This window comes from Terrapene carolina, unplaced genomic scaffold, assembly GCF_002925995.2.
Source record: "Terrapene carolina triunguis isolate 2854851 unplaced genomic scaffold, T_m_triunguis-2.0 Scaffold88, whole genome shotgun sequence".
Classification (NCBI taxonomy): Eukaryota; Metazoa; Chordata; order Testudines; family Emydidae; genus Terrapene; species Terrapene triunguis.
In genome coordinates, this window is record NW_020664439.1 from 21776622 (window position 1) to 21799466 (window position 22845).

A 22845-nucleotide genomic window follows, 5' to 3' on the forward strand; every position below is an offset into this window, starting at 1 on the left:
TGAATATGTAGGCGACTGAGTAAATAAATAATCTGCCATTTTAAAATATATATATGTTCTCCGTAAAATGAAATCTGATATTTTATGCCCGAGCATCGTTTAAAATAATGTACAAATGTTGCTTAGCTTAATTGATTGAGTCACAAAGATTTTCTGCTTTTAAGTACCATACTTATACCTTTCAACAATCATTTTAATATATAGTCAATGACTCTTTGTAGCAAGAACAAAAAGGAACTATTCGCAGTTTTTCAATAGACTTTGAGCTGGGGAAAGACAGGTTAATCGAGGGTTGCATCTAGAAAACAACCAAGTGTTGTATGTTTGCACTGAATCCAAATGTCTGCATTTTCCTAACTAAATCAAAGGGAGTGTTATTTCTTTTTCTGCTCACTCATCTGAAGGTAAGTAAATTTTCTCTGGCGATCAAAAGCCTGGTCAGCAACAAAGACACCGCCTGCTTTTTCCACCGTCCTGGTGTGGCAAGTTGAGGAATTTCAATAACTGTGACAAGGGTGACTGATTTGTGAACTAGAAAAGGTTTGAATGTCAGAAAATTTACATTGCTCCTATCTATCGAGGATTTTAAATAAATTAAAAAAAAAAGTCTCCGGGAGCTTCATGCAGCACAGAAGAAACAATGTAGCTTTGGGAAATTTACAGTTTTACCTGAATGAAAGAGATCCCGCGGGAAAGAAGGAAAGAATAACAAATAAGGGGGGGGGGAACAACAATAAAAAGTAGAAAGTTAAGAGTTCTCACCCACCTGCGTTTTGATGGGTGCAGAAAACAAGAGTTATTTCAGAAAACTGATGGGCTGTTACCCAGAGAAATCACGCCTGTTGTTTAAAAATAAAATCGAATGCAATCAGCACAAACTCTGGAGGGCTTCAATTACAAACAAGGAGAAAGCACAACTTCAAAAGAAACAAGTCACAAAAGGTCTTCCCTTTTCAACCCCTAAAAAGTTGTGCAGTGTTGTTAAAAAAATCAGGAAATCATTGTGATCATCATTAGTATTATTATGGAGAAGAGAGAGGGGAAAAAACAATAACAAGAAGAATAATCAAGGCTAAGATTATTTTAGCACCCATACAAAAAGATACGTTTGAAATATTTGCGTGCAAAAAATATTGGGCTTGATAAAAAACAAAACAAAACAAAAAAAACAAAAAGTTGCTACTCCTGGAAACCCTGTTTGTCAAAAGGGATGTCAAAGCGCTTCACAATACCTGGGATTGATGAGCCGGGCGAACCAATCAGGGGAGAGCAGAGGCTTTGCGCGCCCTTAGTTGGAGAAGAAGGGGGGAGTTGCAAGGGAAGGGGGGAGTCGCCAGGCACCAATGAACTCCCACGTCCGCCTTGACGTCGCTCCTCCTCTTCTCCCATTCATCAAGGGGGGGGACGGTGTCGTCTTTTCAATTCATTTATCTGCAGGAATGATTGCCGCTATCAGTCTCGCGTTCACCGCCCGGCTGAGGAGGTGAAAGTTTCTCCCCAGGAAGATAAACCGCAAAAGACAATATTGTGCATGATTTGCGCCTTTTTTTTTGCATAGCGAAAAAAAGGGCGAAAAAAAAAAAAGGAGAGGGAGAGAGAGAAAAGGGGAGAAGGAAGAGTGTGGGGAGCTCGAAGAGAAGAGAAATATCTCTCGGCCACTTTGCAACATTCCTATAGCTAAAAAATAACTGAAGGGAGTTGATTTTTTTTGTTTTGTTTTGTTTTTTGTTTTTTGCCGTGTGTGTTGGTCTCTCTCCATTACTGTTACTTGCAGCCAGTTTATTTTTTACCCCCTGGCCTCCCTCCCCACTTCAAACCTCCTCGAAAAGTCTCATCAGAGAGACAGTGGGGTTTTTTGTGCATGCTTGTCTTATTTTAGCTTTCTTGCTTATTTGCAACTGCGAGATCTCCCCACTTTTTGTTTCCTTTCGGGGCGCTGATGCCGACGGGGGTGTTTTTGATGTGGTTGCTTTGGTGGTGATTGTCGCTGACTTTCCAGAGAGGGTGGTTTTGCTGCTGCTGCTGCTCCTCCGTGTTTTTTTTTCCCCGGGTTGCTGCATTGAGAGTGGGAAGATGCTTCTGGATGCTGGACCGCAGTATCCCGCTATAGGAGTCACTACCTTCGGATCGTCTCGCCACCACTCCACGGGCGATGTAACGGACAGAGAAGTGGGGCTGGGGATCAACCCCTTCGCCGACGGAATGGGCGCCTTTAAAATTAACCCCAGCACACACGAGCTGGCCTCGGCCGGCCAGACCGCCTTCACCTCGCAGGCACCCGGCTACGCGGCGGCGGCGCTGGGGCACCACCACCACCCGACCCATGTCAGCTCCTACTCCAGCGCAGCCTTCAACTCCACCCGGGACTTTCTCTTCCGCAACCGGGGCTTTGGCGAGGCGGCGGCGGCCAGCGCCCAGCACAGCCTCTTCGCTTCGGCCGCGGGCAGCTTCGCCGGACCCCACGGACACACTGACGCTGCAGGACACATACTTTTCCCGGGGCTTCACGAGCAAGCCGCGAGCCACGCTTCTCCCAACGTGGTGAACGGGCAGATGCGCCTGGGCTTCTCCGGAGACATGTACGGGAGGCCAGATCAGTACGGCCAGGTCACTAGCCCCCGATCTGAGCACTATGCATCCACTCAGCTCCACGGCTACGGCCATATGAACATGAACATGGCAGCCCACCATGGGGCAGGGGCCTTCTTTCGCTACATGAGGCAGCCCATCAAGCAGGAACTCATCTGTAAGTGGATTGAGCCCGAGCAATTGTCAAACCCCAAAAAGTCCTGCAACAAAACTTTCAGCACAATGCACGAGCTGGTGACTCATGTCACAGTGGAGCACGTTGGAGGACCCGAGCAGTCCAATCACATATGTTTCTGGGAAGAGTGTCCAAGAGAGGGGAAACCTTTCAAGGCCAAATATAAACTTGTAAATCACATCAGAGTCCACACAGGTGAAAAACCCTTCCCCTGCCCTTTCCCAGGCTGTGGGAAAGTGTTTGCTAGATCAGAAAATCTCAAAATACACAAAAGAACTCACACAGGTACAGTACAGTAACCTTCTCTCTAGATTTCTTTCTGCAGATAACAGAGTCAAGCTTTTCCAGTAAAATAAATGGTGGTGTGGATGGGGGAGGGAAGGGGAAAACATTGGATATAGTGACTTGTTTTCTGAAAAATTGCATGTAAAATGTACGAGATTACTTTTTAAAAGAGGCAGCGTGAGAAGTTAATTTCAAAATCAGCTCATTAACAAAATTATTTCCCCCTAACCTTTATGAAAAATAGAGAGAGAGAGAGAGAGAGAGAGATAATTTGCTGCAGAAATACAGTAGTGAAAGAAAAATAGCAGCAACCTGACTTGTTAAATTTATAGGTTTTAATTAATTGGTAGTCGGCAGTTTTGACTGTATTACAATGAGAAATTGTGCTAAACATACAGTCAGCCAATTCGTCTCCTCTTTGTAATTCATGTATTTGTAAATATTTAATTACATGGAGTAATTTTAAGTAACCTGAACCTAAAGTGTTAATCTAGTATTGTAGTATTAGAAACCAGTTGGGATCAGTAAAAACGCCTCTAACCCCAATACATATATTAATAAATATATATGCATCTCTTCCTGCTTTTACTATTGTACATTTTTTTCAAATAATATGAAACGTGATTTTAGTAGATGATTCAAGACTATGTTGGTAGCTTTTAATCCAATGTAAAAATCACAAGCACCCGTCGTAATAATATCCAATATTGTACGAAAATATAGGGACTGGGTATGAGGTGGGTAGGTAAAATATCACGAGAATGAGCCATAAAAGCAGAAACTAGGCACCAAGGCTTGTGTATAAGTGCTATAACGACTGATGTATTGCTGCCAGCATTATAACGAGCCAGATATGCCAGGAGCTGAGACGTGAAAATGAAGCTCTCCTAGAAAGAATTTAAATAGTTTTAAATTAAAACTCTTCAAAAATATGGCTTGTACAACGACTGAACGATTTTTTTAAAATGAAAGAAAACAGGGCTCTGAGATTCAGCATTTTTAAGTTAAAAAGTTACAAGTAATTAAATTGACCACGATCTTTCGGTCTGGTAATTTAATAATAGTAATAAATACTGATTAATCATAGAAAATACAGGGTCTCTAATCAGATCATTTTTTCTGTAATAGGTGAAAAACCATTTAAGTGTGAATTCGAGGGCTGTGACAGGCGCTTTGCAAATAGCAGCGACCGCAAAAAGCATATGCATGTGCATACTTCTGACAAACCCTATCTCTGCAAAATGTGCGATAAGTCCTACACTCACCCAAGTTCCCTCAGAAAACACATGAAGGTAAATTGATGTTGCATTATTTTATGTGATCTTACCTCGCCTTTATCCCTGACGTTTTATTGCCGATTTACAACGCTTCTACTTAAACAGGATGGGAGACTTAAAAAGTGAAATGTATTGACTATCTATGTGGCTGTGTTGTTGCAAAGAAGCATATTTTAAAGTGAGCTGTGGACAGGAAATTGGAAAAGACAAGGGCAACCTGGCCAGTAATGTTTTTACTACAGAAAGGTTTAAACAACCACTGTTTATTTTGCTCAAGGGCAGATAGCGTTTCACTGCTGACTGTACATGATCTCAGTTATTTACGTTATAAGCGTCTTACAGTGGAGTAGCCCGGTTAGGGCTTTTCTGGGTGCACTGCTTTAGTGCAGACTTTCAATAAAAGTCTCAATGATGGGCATATAGAAGGGACACAAGCAGGGGAAACTCCTGGTTTCTTTTAAAGCCAAATCTAGCAGATCCGCTTTCTTTTGTGTACTAGGACCGCATTTGCCTTACATGCTAGTGCCTGGCAAGATATTCGCAAACGGACTGTTTAGCCATACAGCTCGAGTCGTGCGTGTTTCTGGGATACCACCAATCTGCATTATTAGCAATGCAATGTTTTCCCTCAGACTTTGTCTTAAAAATACGATCTGTAGCGTTTCCAGGCTAACTTGTGAATTCAGCTCAGAGGTTCCCTGTGTGGAGGGAGGAGTGTCGGAGGGGGGAAAGGGGTTCTAGAGTTCGATATTATTATCGAACTAATAACTACACTTAAAAAAATCCCCTTTGTTATCTATTTATGTACGTATTTATTTTTCAGGTCCATGAGTCATCCTCCCAGGGGTCCCAGCCTTCTCCCGCCGCCAGCTCAGGCTATGAATCCTCAACGCCCCCAACAATCGTGTCTCCATCTACAGAAAACCAGACCACAAGCTCCTTATCCCCCTCCTCTTCAGCAGTCCATCACACGTCCAGCCACAGCACGCTTACATCAAATTTTAACGAATGGTACGTTTAAAACAAAAACAAACAAACAACAAACAAACAAAAACCCTATTTAAAAGACTCCAAAATTAATGAACACTTCGAAAGCAAAATAAATACATAAATAAATCAAAAGCTGCCAGTAGACCCAGGACCGAATAAAATGAAGAATCATTTTCTGTTTTGTTTTGTTCCAAGGCTTGGTAGGCAAAGGGGTTAGTAGAATGCATGAGAGGACAAGGTTACCAGGCCAAATGCCAAATGTGTAGGGCTGGACTGGAACCACTGATTAGAAGTCTCAAACTGCATGTCTCCTTGGGCAGCGGCTTTTTTTTAATGTAAATACAGAATTATTAGCTTAAAATGTACTGTTTGATTTTGTAAATAGTCATATCGCAAGTTGAATAAGGGGATATGTGGAACTGTGGTCTTTGCATATATGTGAGGGAAGGGGGGGCGAGGGTGGGTGAGATGGCGGGTGGGGGAGGTGGGGGGGAAGAGGGAGGAGGTAGAAATTCAACTATTTGTACTGAATGGCAAGAATGTTCTAGTAAATGTGTACCAAAATGTGAATTACTTTGTATTATTACAGTCTAAACGTCGATCTAACAGAATATTATTGGTATTAATGTGCTTTTTTGTATAAAGTGCAAACATTTCGTCCCAAAGTCCAGTCTAAGTAGTGCAGTAAAATGTTGTTACAATGTCCTGTCAAGAAATTCGTATAGTGAAAGCCTGGATCTACGTGTCAAACTGTTACATTTGTTTATGTAAAGTGATATTAAAAAGATATAAACTATATCTGTCCGTTGCTTTTGGCAAATACAGTAACATAATGTATATAAATCCTAATTTCCATATTTATCCGCATGTAAAGGTCCGGTTATTCATGTTACAGATATTCAATATTTATGGCTAGAAGAATTGGTATGTAAAATTTAGTTTACAGAACTGTTTGGTAACATTTCGTACCTTATTAAAGATTCTTAAATCCCATGAATTGTGGTAGGAATTCTTATTCACTCAGTCAACCTGCTGCAACTTCAGCTAGTTTTAATATCTTAGAATAAAACTGTACCAGTTTTTTTCACTCCTTTCCATTATGTCATCAGTAAAGCAGCGACGGTGATATAAATGTGATAAATGAAAGGATCCCTGCTGGCATTAGTATAGTGTGTAATTAGTATTTATATCAAAATTTATGAAACAAATTTTCGGCCGCAGTATAATTTAAATGACCTTTGCAGACATAGAATAACAACCATAAAAATAACAGAAATAGATTGCATATGCTACATACATATTAATGTGGATGAATTGTACAAGGAAGTTCCTTTCTATACTACAACATTACAAATGAATCTGGATGTACTATGTCCCTAAATTAAATTAATTCGGATAACACATATTAGGCGATTTAAAAGAGGATTATTTTAGTTTCTATTTTAATTTCAAGCATTTGTGACCATAACTAATTCTCATGGTGTAGATTCATGGCTTTCCAAGGGCGTCCCCCCCCCCCCCCGAAATACAACACTAGGTTCATAAAGGCGTTTTTACTGATATTCCTTAAAACGTGATGCTAATTTAAATCAATTACTTCTTATGGTCTGTTATTATTATTACTATAATTTTGCCAGTGTTAATAGCTTTCTAAAAAATAAATCTAGAGGGTAAGAATTATTTTATGTAATTTGATTATCTTTCTATCTCTTTTATTTATTTCTCATTTACTTAAGAAATTCGTTCCATTGGCTGGCGTTGATACAGTAAATTTGTAAATGAGAAGACAATATAAAAAATCTAAATTACTTGTGCTTAATGACTGTAGCAGAACGCCTTTTCTCTAAATCAGATTGTCTTTCTTGCAGTTTAGTTTGATAGATTTGCAAGCTGTACTGCTTCCACTAACTTAGCTACGGTTGTTGGAACTGTTGGGCTTTGTTCCTTGTTGTAGCTTGCATGATCGCCCCATTAAGCAGACAACATATCAACAGACAACACAAATCATGAGCTTGGCTAAAGCTGCGAGTGCTTGTGATATGTCATAGAGTGAATTGCACAAACTGACCTTCCAGTAGACCAAGATGACACTTTAACAGCTTCTTTAAAGAAATATTATGTGTATAGTAAGTCAATAGGCATATTAACTGCTAGAAGTGGGGGATGGGGGGGGGGAGAGATGGAAGTATGTGTTCATATTAAAGCATTCACATTTCTTTTATTGTATCTGTAAACTATCCATAGCATATTACTGATAGATTTTTAAAGTATTTTCATGTCCCCTTAATATTTTTATATCGCTATTTGTGACTTATCACAAAAATAACTCTTAATCAGTCAAAAGAGAGAGAGAAATCTTCGGCTAGTTCTGCATAGACTCATTATCACTAAAGGAACTGTGAGAAATGTTATAGTTTAACTTTACTTTCTCCAAAATGTTATTCTTATTATAAGTCTAATATCAGCTTTCAATGAAAAGAGCGCCACCTTGCAGGGGTATGCGAGATTTAAAGAAGTTCAAGACCACTTGGACCTAAACAGAAACTGTAGCAACTTGAAGACCTGTATTTAATAAGACAAAATAAGGGGGGGTGGAATTGTTTAATGTGTCTAAAATGTTATATCCTGGGAATGTTTGAAGTTTAATTTTTCCATCCGTGTAAAGAGGAATGAGTTTTAAAATAATATAGGTGGGTTTGGAAATATATGGGGAAATGCAAACCACTACCAGCATAAATTGAAGAAAAAACATAATTCGGTAGGAATATTTAGTCTAAAAGATGAATATTGCAAGTTTGTTTAAGCTTGCATATTTAGTCCATAGTAGTCACTTAATACTGACCTATTACTTACATATATCTGAACACATGGTTAACGATTATTCTTTTATGCTTTCTTATTGAGATTTGTGTCAACATCGTAAACTATCGAGATTTAATTTTGTTGTTGTATATTTGTAATGCTTTTTTAAACACCGTGACGTGAAAGAATGAATGATCGCTACACCATATATGGTTTGAATGAGGCAATATTCCTAAACATAAAATTGTTAATGCTGAATTCAAATCTACTTCATAATTGCAACGTTCTCCTTGGCTATGGAGACAAGGAATAGCTTTTTGAAATCACATGGTACAGAGATATGTTGCAAAGATAGTGATTATTATATCGGATGTTTAACTTGCTTTAGCTAATAACTAAAACAACTTCAGAGTAGAAATTAACAGCTTGCCACGATCTATTAAAAACAAATGCGTGAAAAGAGTAATGTTAAGATAGAGGTTGCATACAATAGCCTTTCAAACTTGAATGTACTCTATTATTTTGTTCGTACCTTTAATGTCTGCTTCTTGAGATGTATTTTTCATACTTTTCTTCATGGGCTATTAGGTTTCGAAATACATGAATGTTAGTAGCGAAATATATTGTTAGACTCTATTTAGCAGAAACGGAAGACTGTGCTGAAAATGACTTGTTTCGTGTATAGCTGTGTATTTTGATTTAGCCAGTATGCTGTAGCTCAAACTATTACCGCTGCTTTACCCTGTTAGAGCATTTAGCATGCTACAAGTTATCGAAAAGTTCTATAGTGTCAATATGAAACATTTGAAGATATCCAACAACCCAACAATATTTGTCAAAGGTGAATGTAAAACAGGATAGTGTGTGTGTACACACACACATTCACCTTTGACAAATATTGTTGGGTTGTTGGATATCTTCAAATGTTTCGTGTGTGTGTGTGTATTATATATATATTTATATGTGTGTGTGTGTTTGTGTTATATGCACACACATATATAAATACACAACAATAATCAGTAGTTTCCATCTTTCTTAAAGAATCGTCTTTCCAATCGCTTTAATCGCTTGTGAATGATCATTTGCATTTTTAAAAAGCCGAGGCCAGCATTAAGAAGAGGTAAATAAATACATACCCGAAATAAAGATATAAGCTTTGAATTGGCCTTGTCTGCTAATCGTTGTTGGCTTTAACTGTTAGTCAAATTAGTAGTCACACTACTAATGGATATGCCACTGAACTTCTTTTATTTGTAGATTTTCTGATCAGATTGGTAAATTGTCACAATTTTGTAAGATTTTACCTCTAAAAATTACCTGTTCATTAAAAAAAAAAACTTATCAGTTCAAAAAAAAAAACACCCCTCTTAAAATGAACGTATGTATTCTTTGTGTAGAACAGTCCCTATACAAATAATGAGAAGGAATACAGGTCAGATCAGTCCAATTTCTATTAAACTATCAAAAAAACTATAATACAGGTTAAATATAAAATTTTCAAGAGGCAGCATTGCAAAAATTAAAATCTCTATATAACAGATTGCTGATAGTAATGCAAGTGCATCTGGTGTCTTCCGGTGTAAGTGGCTCGACGTGTATTTCACTGGTGGCTACTACTGAGTAAACAATTTGAGAAACATATATAATGATATCATATACGTGTATACACATATAAACACACGCCTAGATATAACACTTTTGTATGTATACGGGTTTGTGTGTGCGTGACTCGGACATGTTTGCAGTATACTTAATCTTTAGAATAAATTATCGATCCTGCTGTATTAACCAATCACAAATATGTTAACCAGGTGTTTAAAGAGGACATTGTTACATTTTCGTTAAAACACGAAAATATTGTTGTGAAATATTGATGAATGAAGGAACAAGTATTAAAATGCCCAGAAAACTTTCCAGATGTAGTTGCATACAAAACGTATACTCAGAAATATTGAAATATACAAAGATTTTTAAATAGGCAGAGAAAAGTCTTATTTAGAAAACGTGACTGAATATTGATCAGTTCTGATTCCATGCAGCCATTGGATGCACTATTTTATATAGCTAGATTTATCTATATTTTGTGTCTGTGTCTGTGTACACACATATACATACAAAATTGTCTATGTGACTAAAACTACAGTAGTTCTATACTGTGGGTGTGTATATATACACACTATATATGTTCTTTCTCTCTCTATATATATACACACATACACAGTTATATCTACATATACGCGCACTACAATTAGCACTTCCATTAGTAGTTTTATTTTTATTTTTTTAAATATTTAGTTGTGTCTATATTAAGATACCTGCACATGTATGTTTACGTGGGGCTCTTTTTCTCTATAGCCAAATTATTTGTGTGTGTGTGTGTACATATATAGAATGAAATTATTTAATGAAGTACTAATTGTGGACTAGAAATAGAGAAGAGGATACACTAATGTGTATTCTATTTTATCCCAAGTGTATTGTATCCGTAGTATGTACTATATTCAAAATACAGCCAACGGTTTTTGTTTTGTTTTGTTTTCCCCCCTGCTAAACTCTATTAGGAAGGTTTGTTTCATCTTCGATAACAAGAAACACGATCATTTGAAACCAGGGGGACTATTTTTACCATGCAGCTGGAAGCTGTCATCAATTCGTAACATTTATTTCGGCTTTAGAATGATAGTATAAAATAGCATGAAGTTTCCAGATGACGCCAGTACTGGAGACAGGATTTTTAAGAATAATAAATCAAATTAACTACCTTTTAGATATATACGACCATACTGCCTCTCATCGTGTGTGTGTGTGTGGAATACACACCCCCACACACAATTTTCCGTATATGCATGTGCGAGTGTATTTGCGTACATCACATTACACACACACACACACACTTATCTTTATAACTATCAAAACAGACCACGTGATCAGAAATACACATATACATTTCGGTGTGCGTGTGTGTAGGGATTTTCATATAAAATTTTTAGCAAAATCTGGAAGTTCCATATTATCCTATGTTAAGACTTGAAGCCAACTTTTGGATCTTTCTCCAATTCCAAGTCCTATTTAAAACTCAGAAGGCAGAGATTGAAAAAACAAACACTTTTTTCCTAACTTGAAGAACATGTGTTTCCTTTTCGATATTGCCTTTTGCAGGAGGAAGGCTCTGGGAATTTGGAGATAGGTAATGGATGTTACTTCACTAAGGATGTTCTCTAGAAAACAAGAAACTCTCCTATTTAGGATACTCTGTGTATTTGCCTGCTGCACCAGGCTGCCAGTGTTTCTGAAAGAGTTGCTAATGCCACACATGAAACAGGCTGCTCTCTTTTTAAGTACACACAGTGCTTAGCTTTAGATGTGGACTCCTGCGCATGCGCTCTCGCCGGGCTTGCTTGGGCACTCTGGCTCCACGTGCTGTTGAATATTTATGACTCTCACCACCTCCTAACTGTCTAGAGAAGGTAACCACACAGAGCCTAAATCATCTGAAACCGCTGGCTTTGCTCCCAAAATAGTTTGATAGGGAATATGCACGTGTTTGTTTTCAGGCAGCGATGGTTTAAGTAAGATCATAATATAAGGCATAGTAGGATCATAAACCTTGACTATTAGACACAGGGATAAACAGACAATGTAGCAAGCACAATCATTTTGTGCAGCAACAGAGTTTCTAATAAGCACTGTCTGGCTGCAGCAGCACTGCAGTAGCTGCAGCTGAACAATAATTTGATTAGTTACTTATAATTATTTATGTAAGAGTCCTTCTTTCTCTAACTGAAAAGGCTTAGCTATTATTTTATTTTATTTTCCATCGAGCATACAGGGTATTATTTTTTATTCAGAAACCAAACTGAAAATCCCATTCACTTTCTTCCATATTTAATGGCATTTGATTTCTTTTTCTTAGTGACTCCACCTCTGTGCTCCATGCATCTGTCTGTCTGCTCACGAGGATATTCTCTCCTCTTTCCCTAGGCATGCTGGACTAATACAACATATTCGATTTAACGGCTACTTTAGCAAATCACCGGATCTATAATAATAATAATAATAATCATTTTCAGATCAGATGTGTGCTAGCTAAGTTGCTTTTCATGGTACTATGTGGCAAAATGTAACTAGAGGATCTACTAGAAATGTATAGTCTCGTGGGAAGAGAGGAGGGTTATTGTACTGGATTCCTGAATCTCTTCTGTTAGTAAAATCTCATTATTCGGTATGATCCATCAAATTTTATTGCTGATATATCGACATCACGTTATATATTACATGAACAAACGTAAGCTAAATAGCGTTACTATTTATTCCATTTGCAGTTTTTTTTTTAATTTATGACAATTCCTTATTCATGTACACAAAGTGATTTTAAGCCTTTTGTATGATAGCAAAGTTACATACCAGGTTAACATAAATATGCTAGTTTAATATTACTAATGAGATTTTTCTATATGCCCTGTGTCTGTAAGAAATGATTTCTGTAGGAAACAACCCACAAATATCATACAGTAGAGCCTTCAGGTACACCTGTGCCTTTACACAGATTTCTCATTAAATGACTCTGTCTTCAGTTTTCAAGTGCGAAGCGGCAAATCCAGCTAGTGGCATCCAATCTCAAAGTTAGCAAAATGGCTACTATGGGTGGAGCAAGATTGTGTTGAAATTATCCAGTGACAATCCACTGTCTGAAGACTCCGTCTCTGTCTCCCTCTGTTTCCCCCACTACATATTCTAAGATATATTGTGGGACTCAGCCTTTCAAACCAGACACCTACAAGGTGCTAAATAAGGCGGAAGAACATAATTTATTGCATTAATTTTAATGCACATTAAGGGCCAAATTGCGTCCTCAGGTTACACACATACAATAGCATTGATTTCGGTGGGGTTCTCACTGACGGCAGAATTTAGCTCGAAGATAATTTTCAAATCAGGCTTCTTGCAGCAAAACCTAGCTACCACTGGTATTTTTAGTGGCATGAAGGGATGTAATGACTTTTAAAAGAGGGGACTGAAATACACATATGAACACCACACACCTGAGTCACATGATTGTTAGATTGCTATGAAAACACTTCGGGTTCATTTAACTCTGAAGAAAACTGTTGAGCTCCTCTTAATCGTGGGTCTACTACATGTTTGTGCTTTGTTAAGACTATTGCAAATTTGTCTCTTTCCTCACTCAGATCTCGGGTTGATTTAGACTGGGTATTTCCTGTTAATCCCAAACTCCGCCTGGTCTCAAACAGTCACATTTTTTAGAAACAGACTTGCCAAGTCGGGAAGTGTAAAATATTCGCCCGATCTTAGGGCAGAAGGAGGGAGAAAGTGGCTTCCACATGCAGACAAGTGAACGATATTTTTATTAATGCCTATTATATTGCATGCTAAATTCCACTTTAAATCATTCGCGCCTTCGTTATTTGCAAGGCGCCTGAACCTTTACCTTCAGGCGTATTTGTTTACAAAATAACATTGGCAGGGGCTCGCCTGACCCGCGGGAAAGTTAACCCTTTCCGCTAGCTGGAGTGAGTGAGCCGCTGAGGTTTGGCCCTCCGTTGCTCTGTGTGTGTAGATCTGGCAGAGCCTTGCTCCTGGATCTTTGTTTTGGTGGCGGCCAAGAAGATCAAGGAGCGCTGTGCTCGCGCTTCCCTCTGACTCTACTCGCCCCCCCCCCCGCCCGAAATCCCCTCTTCCAACTTTCAGCCTTTTGCGTTTCCTTTCAGTTTTTCACTTCTCATCCCTCCTGGCAGCGTTTGCCGAGCCCTAGAACCCAGCCCTGGTAAGTGATGCTTTTCTCCATTGCAAAATCGCACCGCTCGGCTCGCTGTTCCGTGTGTGTGTGTGTGGACGTTTTATTTGTTTTGAGCAGAATTGCCCAGCCCCAGTGGTTTCACGTCAAGCAGCACAGAGTAAAACTATTGTCGTGTATTAACTTGGAATGGGAGCAAACAGACCGAATAATCATCTCTGGCGTAGGCAGTAGCCATGACACTAATACAATTCCCTGCAAGTCTGCAAAGCAACTTTTTGTTAAGGGGAGAGCTAGGCTGTGTTTTGAGTCTGATCTTTAAATTTTCAGTACACATCAGACCATAACAAGCGACACAAAGTATGCAGCTGCCACACAGGGACTGTTGAACATCCAATTATCATTCGGGGTTGATTTGTTCAATGAAAGCTCCTAAGTGTTACCCACTCCCTGATGCCACTCTGTCCAGGTAGCTGAGCAATCAAAACCGTTTTTGCAAAAAAAAAAAAAAGAAAAACCTGCGTTTTTTTAAAAATCTGTACCTTAAAATTATTCAGATACAGCAACAATGCCACCTATACATTCATTTGTCAATTCTTTTTAAAAGCACAGTGTACAGCTCTGACTAAATAAAATTCACGACTATGCAGATGAGGTTGGATTTGAATTACTCCCTCTCTCTTTAAATTAAGAAAATGGACATTAATTGCTGAGGATAGCTGCCCTTTGGCTGACATACCTTAGTAGGAAACGGTTTGTAAATGAGGATTGGATACATTAGATCCTATAGTTATCTGAGTAAACTGATACCCTAGCCTCGTGATTCCACTGACAGAGAAACAGTTATCCCTGAAGGTTTGAAAGTTTAACAAAGTTCAGGAGAGAAGAGCAGCAGCAGGCAAGGGGACTGAGAATCACAGTGGAGAAGCCGATCCTTGTAGTTGTTTAGCACCTTCAAGTTCATGGCATTTTACGGTTCTCGAAAGCTTTCACGTTGTCACTTCGTGCTGATTATAAATACGTGCAATAATCGCATTCTAATGAATTCCGTTCTTAGAAGCCCTTACACCGAACAAGTGTGTGAAACTAGTGTCCCAGTTACGCTAACAAGTGGTGTTATTTTCTTACTCTCTAGCAATGCTGGAAGTGTTACGCGCTGTGTACATCAAATGCAAAGCTCCAAAGACTTACAAGGGATCACAAATAGGGTTACACTTTTAAAATACATATGGAATTTGCACGTGGTTTAAGATAAGCGCAGAATGGGAGTGATGTGCTTTTACTTTCGCTACGCAAAATCTAACTGGGTATCTTTGATGTGGTTTCTTCTTATTTTAATATTTCCATAATTGCAAAATGTGTAACTCTCTTAATAAACGAGCCATAAGAAAGGCGCTGCATCATCAGGAGAAAATATCCAAACGCTATTCAAGATGTATCCTGCGACTGGATTTTTTTTGGGGGGGGTTGTCAATCTATATATTGCTAAATATTTTATGTAGACATACATACATGACTTATGTATGCGTGTCTATATAGATACGAATATTGATGTTACTTAAAGGGGTTTAATTGAAATTCTTTGACATGCTATAGTAATCTAAATTTCCCAACTTCTCTGGGGGATGAAGCATACATTACAGCCCAGTTAAAGTCCTGAGTTAAAAGGAGAACGAAACTCCACACTGCTTTATGAGCTTGTCAAAGTTTATCTTGTTAAGTTGTGCAGGACTTTACTCAGATGACAAGGCACGGGCAACTTTTGAGAGGATTTTTTTTTTAATTTGCTGTCAGAAGGAAGGGAAAACAACAGTTCATTTTTTAATAAATCATTTGTTGAACATGTGCTACCCAGCTCATAGAGAGCGGTGCATTTTTTAAAGTGCGCAGTCCTGTAGTACACTGACTAAATAAATATAAGCAAAAAACCACCCACTTTGCAATATGGAGGAAAGGTGTGCAGAGCAGGTTGAGAAATGGGCCCAATTCTGCACTCATCACTGTGGCAAAACTTCTATTAACCCCAGGATTGGGTCCAAAGACTGTAACAGTTTCCACATTTCTAATCAGTCACCTCTGTCAATAATTTATAGGCTAGATTCTGTCTCTGCTGAAGCCAATGAGAGTTTTGCCACTGAGTTAAATGGGAATAGAATTTGACCTCTTATTTAAATATAGTTATTCCATTTGGAGTTGTAGCCAAATTTGCTTTAAGATCATAACTTTGTCAGTAAAATATTGGTCCTGAATGAATAATATTAACTATGAAAAATGTACACATTAGCAAAATATAGACACACCCAGGCACCCTTTTCCTTATTTCCATGTATTTCACAAACAGGATTCCAGCTATTCATTTAATAAATCTAAATCATCTGACCATTAATTTGCAAGGTAGCTGACTGCTTTTCCCAAGCTGGATATAATTCCAAATAAAACTGACAGAAATGCAAAACCATGCTTGCTGTCAGCTTTTTTTCCTCATCAGTTCAGTATTGAGCTCTGCCTTCAAAAGTCTTCCTAAATGAAAGACAAGGGTGCAGAAACTATGGGAATAGTTCATTTTATTCATAAAGTTCTTAAAGTTTGTGTAGAAGTCAACATGTATTCAAATCTGCACTTTCTAGGGCAAATGACGTTTCAGAGGTTTAACATCTGGTCAGAAAATTTAAACCATGATGGTGTAAGGCCCAGATTTCCAACAACAGTAGAAGCATATGGATGTTCACTTCCAATTTGAAAAAAACCACACAAACATTTCAGTATATCTCCTCCTTCATCTTATTTTGAGTAGATTTTGTGAACATTTACTGTTCACAGCAGTGAATGGAATGAACCTGGTGACTGAACACCCTCAGAGATTGTTGTCCAGTGGTAATCTCAAACTGATCACATATTAGAAATACACTTGATTCATAATTAATATTTCCAAAACAGGGAAGTAGAACATGTGTGTGGACATAGGTGTCGTTTCTGCATAACAAAAAGTATTCTGCTTTAAAATACCATTTTTGTTTGACATTTGAATGGCCTAAGTACAAGTGCACTAAGCTGCGTAAGGAAGGGTGAACTTTTAGATGAAAAAATATTGTACGTTTTGGAACAGTCTTAACAGAGCAGATGTAGTTCTATTTATTATTTAAAAGAATTATCATTTAATAAATATGCTAAAACCAATCATATCCTACATGATATAAGGATTGCATATAAATATGTTTCCACCAACTCTACTGTACCACATACAAAATGTTATACCAGTAATTTATAAACACTCTATATTATGTTCAGGATATATTTTAAGATGCTTATTTGTATCTACATAATATTTATTTAATTAATTATGCTAAACTGTGTATCCTTGTCTTGAATTTACAGTTTGTGGAAAACTAAAGGATTCAAAAGACTGAAGGTTTTAGACTGGCATTTTGGGTTTAGCACAGAGAGTTACAATACAAACGATTACATATATCATTCTAGTGTCTCAATTTAAACAAAAGGGATCACCTTTTGTGTGAGTAAAGTATTGTTATATACTTACAATGTTTTTACTGGCAGTCATTATAAAATCAGTATGGACTTGGTTATTTATTTTTATTCACAACAGTTTGCTTGTAAAACTTTTACCATGCTGAATATCACTGGTATTATAATTCAGAACCTATCCAATTAATTTGCTTGTAATGCTTAGTTTACATTTTGAAAGGAAAAGAAATCTGTCTTTCCAGAGTTGGACTATTTTTTTTTTCAAATATTTGTGGTAGTCACAAGGGTATATTTAATGTTTATGTAATGTGGTTTGTGCTTTCTCACATAATTATTCTTCTCAGATAGCAAATTGTTGAATGCCTCCATGAGCAGCAATGGAAAAAAGGTTTGCAAAGCATGTAACTGTATTAAGCTGGTAAAATGCATGAACTCTGAAATAAGAGTTTGATCCAACTCCCATTGAAATCAATGGGGAGACTTCTGTTGACTTCAGTGGGAGCTGGATCAAGCCCTAAATGAATTGCAAATTACAGACCCAGGATAATTAACTGCACAGATACAGAATTGTTTTCTTTTTTTTCCCTTTTTACTTTTTTACTTATAGAACATTATTTACATGCTACTTAAAATAGGTTAATTTCTTGTAATGGTTTTAAGTTTATTGATTCATCTTGCAAAATATATATATCTTTGGCTCACAAAAGCTGTCTTTGAATATATACTAACTACAAAGTGGCAGCTAACTAACAGAGTTGCTCAAGGTGTTTCTAGTATGATGCCCTGGTCAGCCATATGACTACAAGTTGAAAATTGACCAGATTTCCACACCTCTTTCATATTTGCCAAGGATTAGCACATGTGAGAAAAACATTCTTATATATGTCTTTTCCAAATAGAACTAAATAATTCCCTGTTAATATTGGGAACGGTTTGTGCAATTGGGGCTTTGTATTATGAGATGTCACAAAAAATAAACACTTTTATAGTAATTTGAATATTTCTATTGGGGTGTGCTGAGTATGTGGCGGATCCTGTTCCCACTGGAGTCATTGGAAGATTTCAGTGAGAGCAGGATCAGACTCTGTTTTAACATGATAGTTCTCATACTGATGATATTTATTATCTGCAGTACATTAGTGCCCACTTTGATTCTTTTTTGTTTTAACACAAGAACTTCACTATACGTAGAAGTTCACTATAACTGGAATTTTAATTTTCCCATGCAGTGTATATTGAAAGTATTTAGGACTTTTAACCTACTTCTCTATAAATGGAGATTCGTTATTTAGGAATTCAGTACAATTAGGTTCCACTATATATTTAAGAAATCCAGTAGAACATTGAATTTTAAAATCATAACAACACAATATTGTACAGTGTTTTTAGTAGTCACATGGTGAGGGCCACATCCCTCATTCCAAACTCTGGCAAAACTCCCACTGACTCTTTAGAAAGCTTGGACACATATTAAAAAAAAAGTCACACCAATTATAAGGAAAGTGTTTCACTGTTAGCCAGTATTTGGATTCTAACTTACAACAATAGTCATAAGTATACATGCTCTTTGTGTTCCTGATAGTACACTACAAAATATTGAGAGGCAAACACAACTGTACTAAAAGGTTGTAAACAACTCACTTCTGGTATGAAAGCTATTCAGTGACAATTTGACTGCTTCACTGTCTTTTCTAAATATAACTTTTAGATATATTATCTATAGACAAACTTCCGAAGTCCTTCCTCAGCCAATTTTCTCATTGATTTCAATAATATTTTTACCTGTATATGGGCAGAGCAAGGATTTCATAATTCAATCCTGTATACATTCCTGCAGTTCTAGTAAAGAAACATAATTTCATCTCTGCCGTCCCCAAACAGCTAGCTAGTTCCAAGTTCCACCCGATAAGTGTGCTAAATGTAAAAGTATTTTGAGTAAATGCCATGCAGCTGTTTGGTAGCTTGCAATTACTGTGGTATTGTGCCTGCTTGCGTTTTGTGTCCTACTATAAATCCCGCAAGTGGACTCTGTATTCCTGACATATTGTGCTGGATTTTATATAAATATATAGATTTTATTCCAAGTAGAACAAAATAACAAAATATTATAAATATTAGCTAGTTTTGCTCCAACACATGGTGATGTAAATTTGTAGAGATTTACGAAAGGCAATGACCAAATGAATGCAATTACACATGACGCCATCTTATTAGCTAATTCTATAAATTAGCGTCTCAGCACTGCATTGACAATCAATAATTTTACTCAGCAACTGTTTGAATGTCCCATAATACATGTATTATTTCTTCACCCCAAAATAAATTTGCACACATAAATGAGTACATAAAAGGCCAGATGTTGCTTCCTTTACACTGGAAAAACTCCCCTTGTCCTCAAGGGGAGTTTTGCCTGAGTAAGGAATGCAGGATAGGCCCATTTATGTCATGATTCTGACGAAAATCCTCAAAATTAAGGGGAATGGTGATACATTGCGTATAACACACTCTACAGTGCCTGGGCATTGCAGTTTACATGGGGACTATAAAGCCTTTCCACTGACTTTAATGGGGGTTGGATCAAGCCTGCGAGTGCACACACACTATTCTAGAGTTGATGAAAAAGAAGTGATTCTTCTTTGGTACCTTAGCTCAACAGGTGACTTAAAGGTGAACTTTTAATTCTTTGTTGGGTAGAGATCAATACTCAGTGTGGTTCTAAGCTGTTATTTGTAAGTATTTGCTTGTATCATATTAATTAAAAAGATAAGATGTATAAAACAAAACTCTATTTCAAGGGTCAGAAAATTCGCAGAGTTGTTGACAGAAACTTTGGACTTGGCAGCCGTTATAGTCTATCATAAATATTTTAGGATTTTAAAAAATGTAAACATTTATTATATGACTAAAATGTGTATTTTTTAGACTTAATATTTTGTTTAGCAGTGTTCTTTGTCTTTCATGTAAGTGAACCATTAGCGAGCTCCTTATTTTGACTCAAGAGGATGTGACAATTATTTATTGCTGTATCACTGATAACCCTTACATCCATTCCGGATTATTATGATTGCATATACACAGTAGTCAAGATTTTCAAAAATGGGAGCCAAAGTTTAGGCTCTTAGATCCTTACCTAGGTACCTAAATAAATAGCTTGATTTTTTAAAATACTGAGCACTCAAAATCTCCCACTGACTTTAATGCAAGATACTAAAATATAAAATAGCTGCTAAAAGTCCTTCAGTGATCTGGGCCTGTTTCTCATTTATATTAAGGCCTGTTTATGGGATCTCAGCAGTGTAAAGGCTGTTTTACACCAACTTTGAGCCTCTTTCAACTGCAAGATGGTGTAAATGGGTCTTGGTGCAAATGAGAATCAGGACCTTTATTTATTTCTTCTGATTTTTTTTAAAGGGGTACTTATTGCTGGTGGAACACGAGTTTGTCAGCACTGGAGACTACAGTTTAGTATGATTTCACTAATGACTGGGATGCCTATTACAGATTACTACATTTTGCAAATTAGTGAGTAATCAAACGCACACCATAAAAATCTGCATAACAAAATGTACTTTAATTTATTTTTACAACCATATGTTAGTTTTAATTATTTGTGTTAATAATTCATAGCGTGCTAACAAATATACGGTGGAATATTTTTTTAAAGTAATTACATTTTAGTAACATGAAACCTTCATTGTAATACTCTGATATTAAATCCTTTGTGAGAAGAGGGAGAGACTGCAGGTTTTGTTTGTTTTTTGGGGGAAAGTTATTGAGTTTGTGGATGAATACAGTGACACTTATCAGTTTTCTTGTGCACTTTGTAAGTGTCTTATTCAAAGCCCATTGAGGACACTAGGTCTTCTGATTGACTTTGTATCAGGCCTTATATACATAACAGCTCAGACAGTGAGAGCTTCTCCACTCTGCTAGTCTTAGCCCTGAACTGGAAGTCCTCTTTTAGGGATGGTAGTTCAGTCCACATGCTCAGGTCACTGGTTTCTCTGTTAAAGCTTCCAACCAAGCTACCAACTAGTGCTCGCTGTTTTGATGGGGTTGGTGATGTCTTCTTGTCCACAAGGACAGGAGCCACCATGCATTTCAAACAGGCCACCAAAGAGCCATCAGATGATAACTTTTTGTCATCTCTAACCTAGATTTGATCTTGTGATATACAGGAAAACAGTCCTCTGGTTACTCACCCCTGCCCACTACTCCCCAGGGATTTAGTTAAAAGTTAACTGAAAATATATATAACCAGTGTACAATGCTCACCTTTATGTCCCTCTTCCCCCACTTATTACTACATAGTCTGATGGCTTGTAAACTTTACATCTTATAAAAAAATTACTCCACAACAATAAACATGTGTCATTTAGCTATTCTAGAGCTTATGAAATGCATGATACACATGCAGCACTTATCAATATTTTCTATGGTGCAGTAGGATCTTAGAGTTTACCATGTTTACATCAGTCCTGGAAAACTGTCAGTAAAACTGATCAGGATTTGTTATATCTATAAATCTGGAAGGATACTCCAAAGGACTTTCTGGAAAAAATGTATATGTGGCTTTGGAGGACATTCACTGAGCTCATTATTATACAGGATAATGGAAGGGTTGAATTATCCTGTCAGGAGCAGGAGTCAGAAGATCTAAATTCTACTCTCTGTTCTACTTTCTATCTGAGCTTGAGCAAGGCAATTTGGCCTCACTCTGCTAGATGCTGAGCACTTTCTGAGATGTTGTGAGCATCCTCAACTGTCAATTGAGGGTGCTCAACCTCATACAGAATTGGGTCCCTAATTTTTCTTGTTGTGAGGACAAACTAATGTGTGGAAAGCAGATTGAAATCCTTTGTTCATCAATGCAAAGTATTCTAATAGTATTTAATATAAAATTAACAGACTACCTTTATAATGTTCTCCTACCTTAATTAACAATGTAAGGCCACAGTGCATAATTCTTTTCCAAAGTTGTGTCCTTTAAAATATGCAGTAAACCAGAGATTTTCCTTTTTATTGGACCGATCCTGATAATCTGATATGTACTGGCAACTTGAGATAATGGTTATAATTAAGGTAATTATAGATTTCTTAATGACATAGTGGCCACAATTTAGAGTAGACAGGAAAATGGGGTTTAGAAATGGACTTTGAAGTTTTGATTCTCAGGTTGGTGTAGATTAAAGTTATCATAGAACTAATAAGTCTCTGCTAACCTTGGAGGGAGAAGTGAGGGGTAACTCAACCTCTCCTAGTTTATTGACTTGGTTCTTGTTTAAAGGGAAGCAGCCTACTGGTCCTGGTAGAATGTAAAAAAGAGAAAAGGAAAAAGTAATTGGGGGAGAGAAACAGCAATATTTAAAGTGGTAGTTGTTGCTATCAAGCATTGCAATAAACAGTTACAGAGATTTCTTTAAACATGGCGTTAAACACGGCTTTGCTGCAGCATAGGCAGGGACAAGTTGGGTGAGCTGATCGAGGTT

The 22845-nt window shown here is 37.4% G+C and overlaps 1 protein-coding gene across 2 annotated transcripts; it reads left to right on the forward strand.

The window, feature by feature from the left end:
* Nucleotides 1-1657: 1657 nt before the first annotated feature.
* LOC112117013 (zinc finger protein ZIC 1) lies at nucleotides 1658-5734 on the forward strand. 2 transcript variants are annotated; one of them, XM_026649928.2, is made up of 4 exons: nucleotides 1658-3049; nucleotides 4178-4341; nucleotides 5020-5028; nucleotides 5180-5734. In XM_026649928.2, exons 1-4 carry the CDS (start codon nucleotides 2074-2076, stop codon nucleotides 5345-5347), a joined length of 1317 nt encoding a protein of 438 aa, XP_026505713.1. In that variant the 5' UTR covers nucleotides 1658-2073; the 3' UTR covers nucleotides 5348-5734. The 2 variants fall into 2 exon arrangements, with proteins under 2 accessions (XP_026505713.1, XP_026505712.1); XM_026649927.2 differs by lacking the exon at nucleotides 5020-5028 and having other exon boundaries at nucleotides 5150-5734.
* The last annotated feature ends 17111 nt before the right edge of the window (nucleotides 5735-22845 follow it).

What these genes read in the sequence shown, in the direction of transcription:
- LOC112117013 (XM_026649927.2), top strand. Translation starts at nt 2,074, where the DNA reads ATGCTTCTGGATGCTGGACCGCAGTATCCCGCTATAGGAGTCACTACC. An exon ending in ACACAAAAGAACTCACACAG is followed by an intron (nt 3,050 to 4,177) that starts GTACAGTACAGT and finishes TTTCTGTAATAG; the next exon opens with GTGAAAAACCATTTAAGTGT. An exon ending in CCCTCAGAAAACACATGAAG is followed by an intron (nt 4,342 to 5,149) that starts GTAAATTGATGT and finishes TTTATTTTTCAG; the next exon opens with GTCCATGAGTCATCCTCCCA.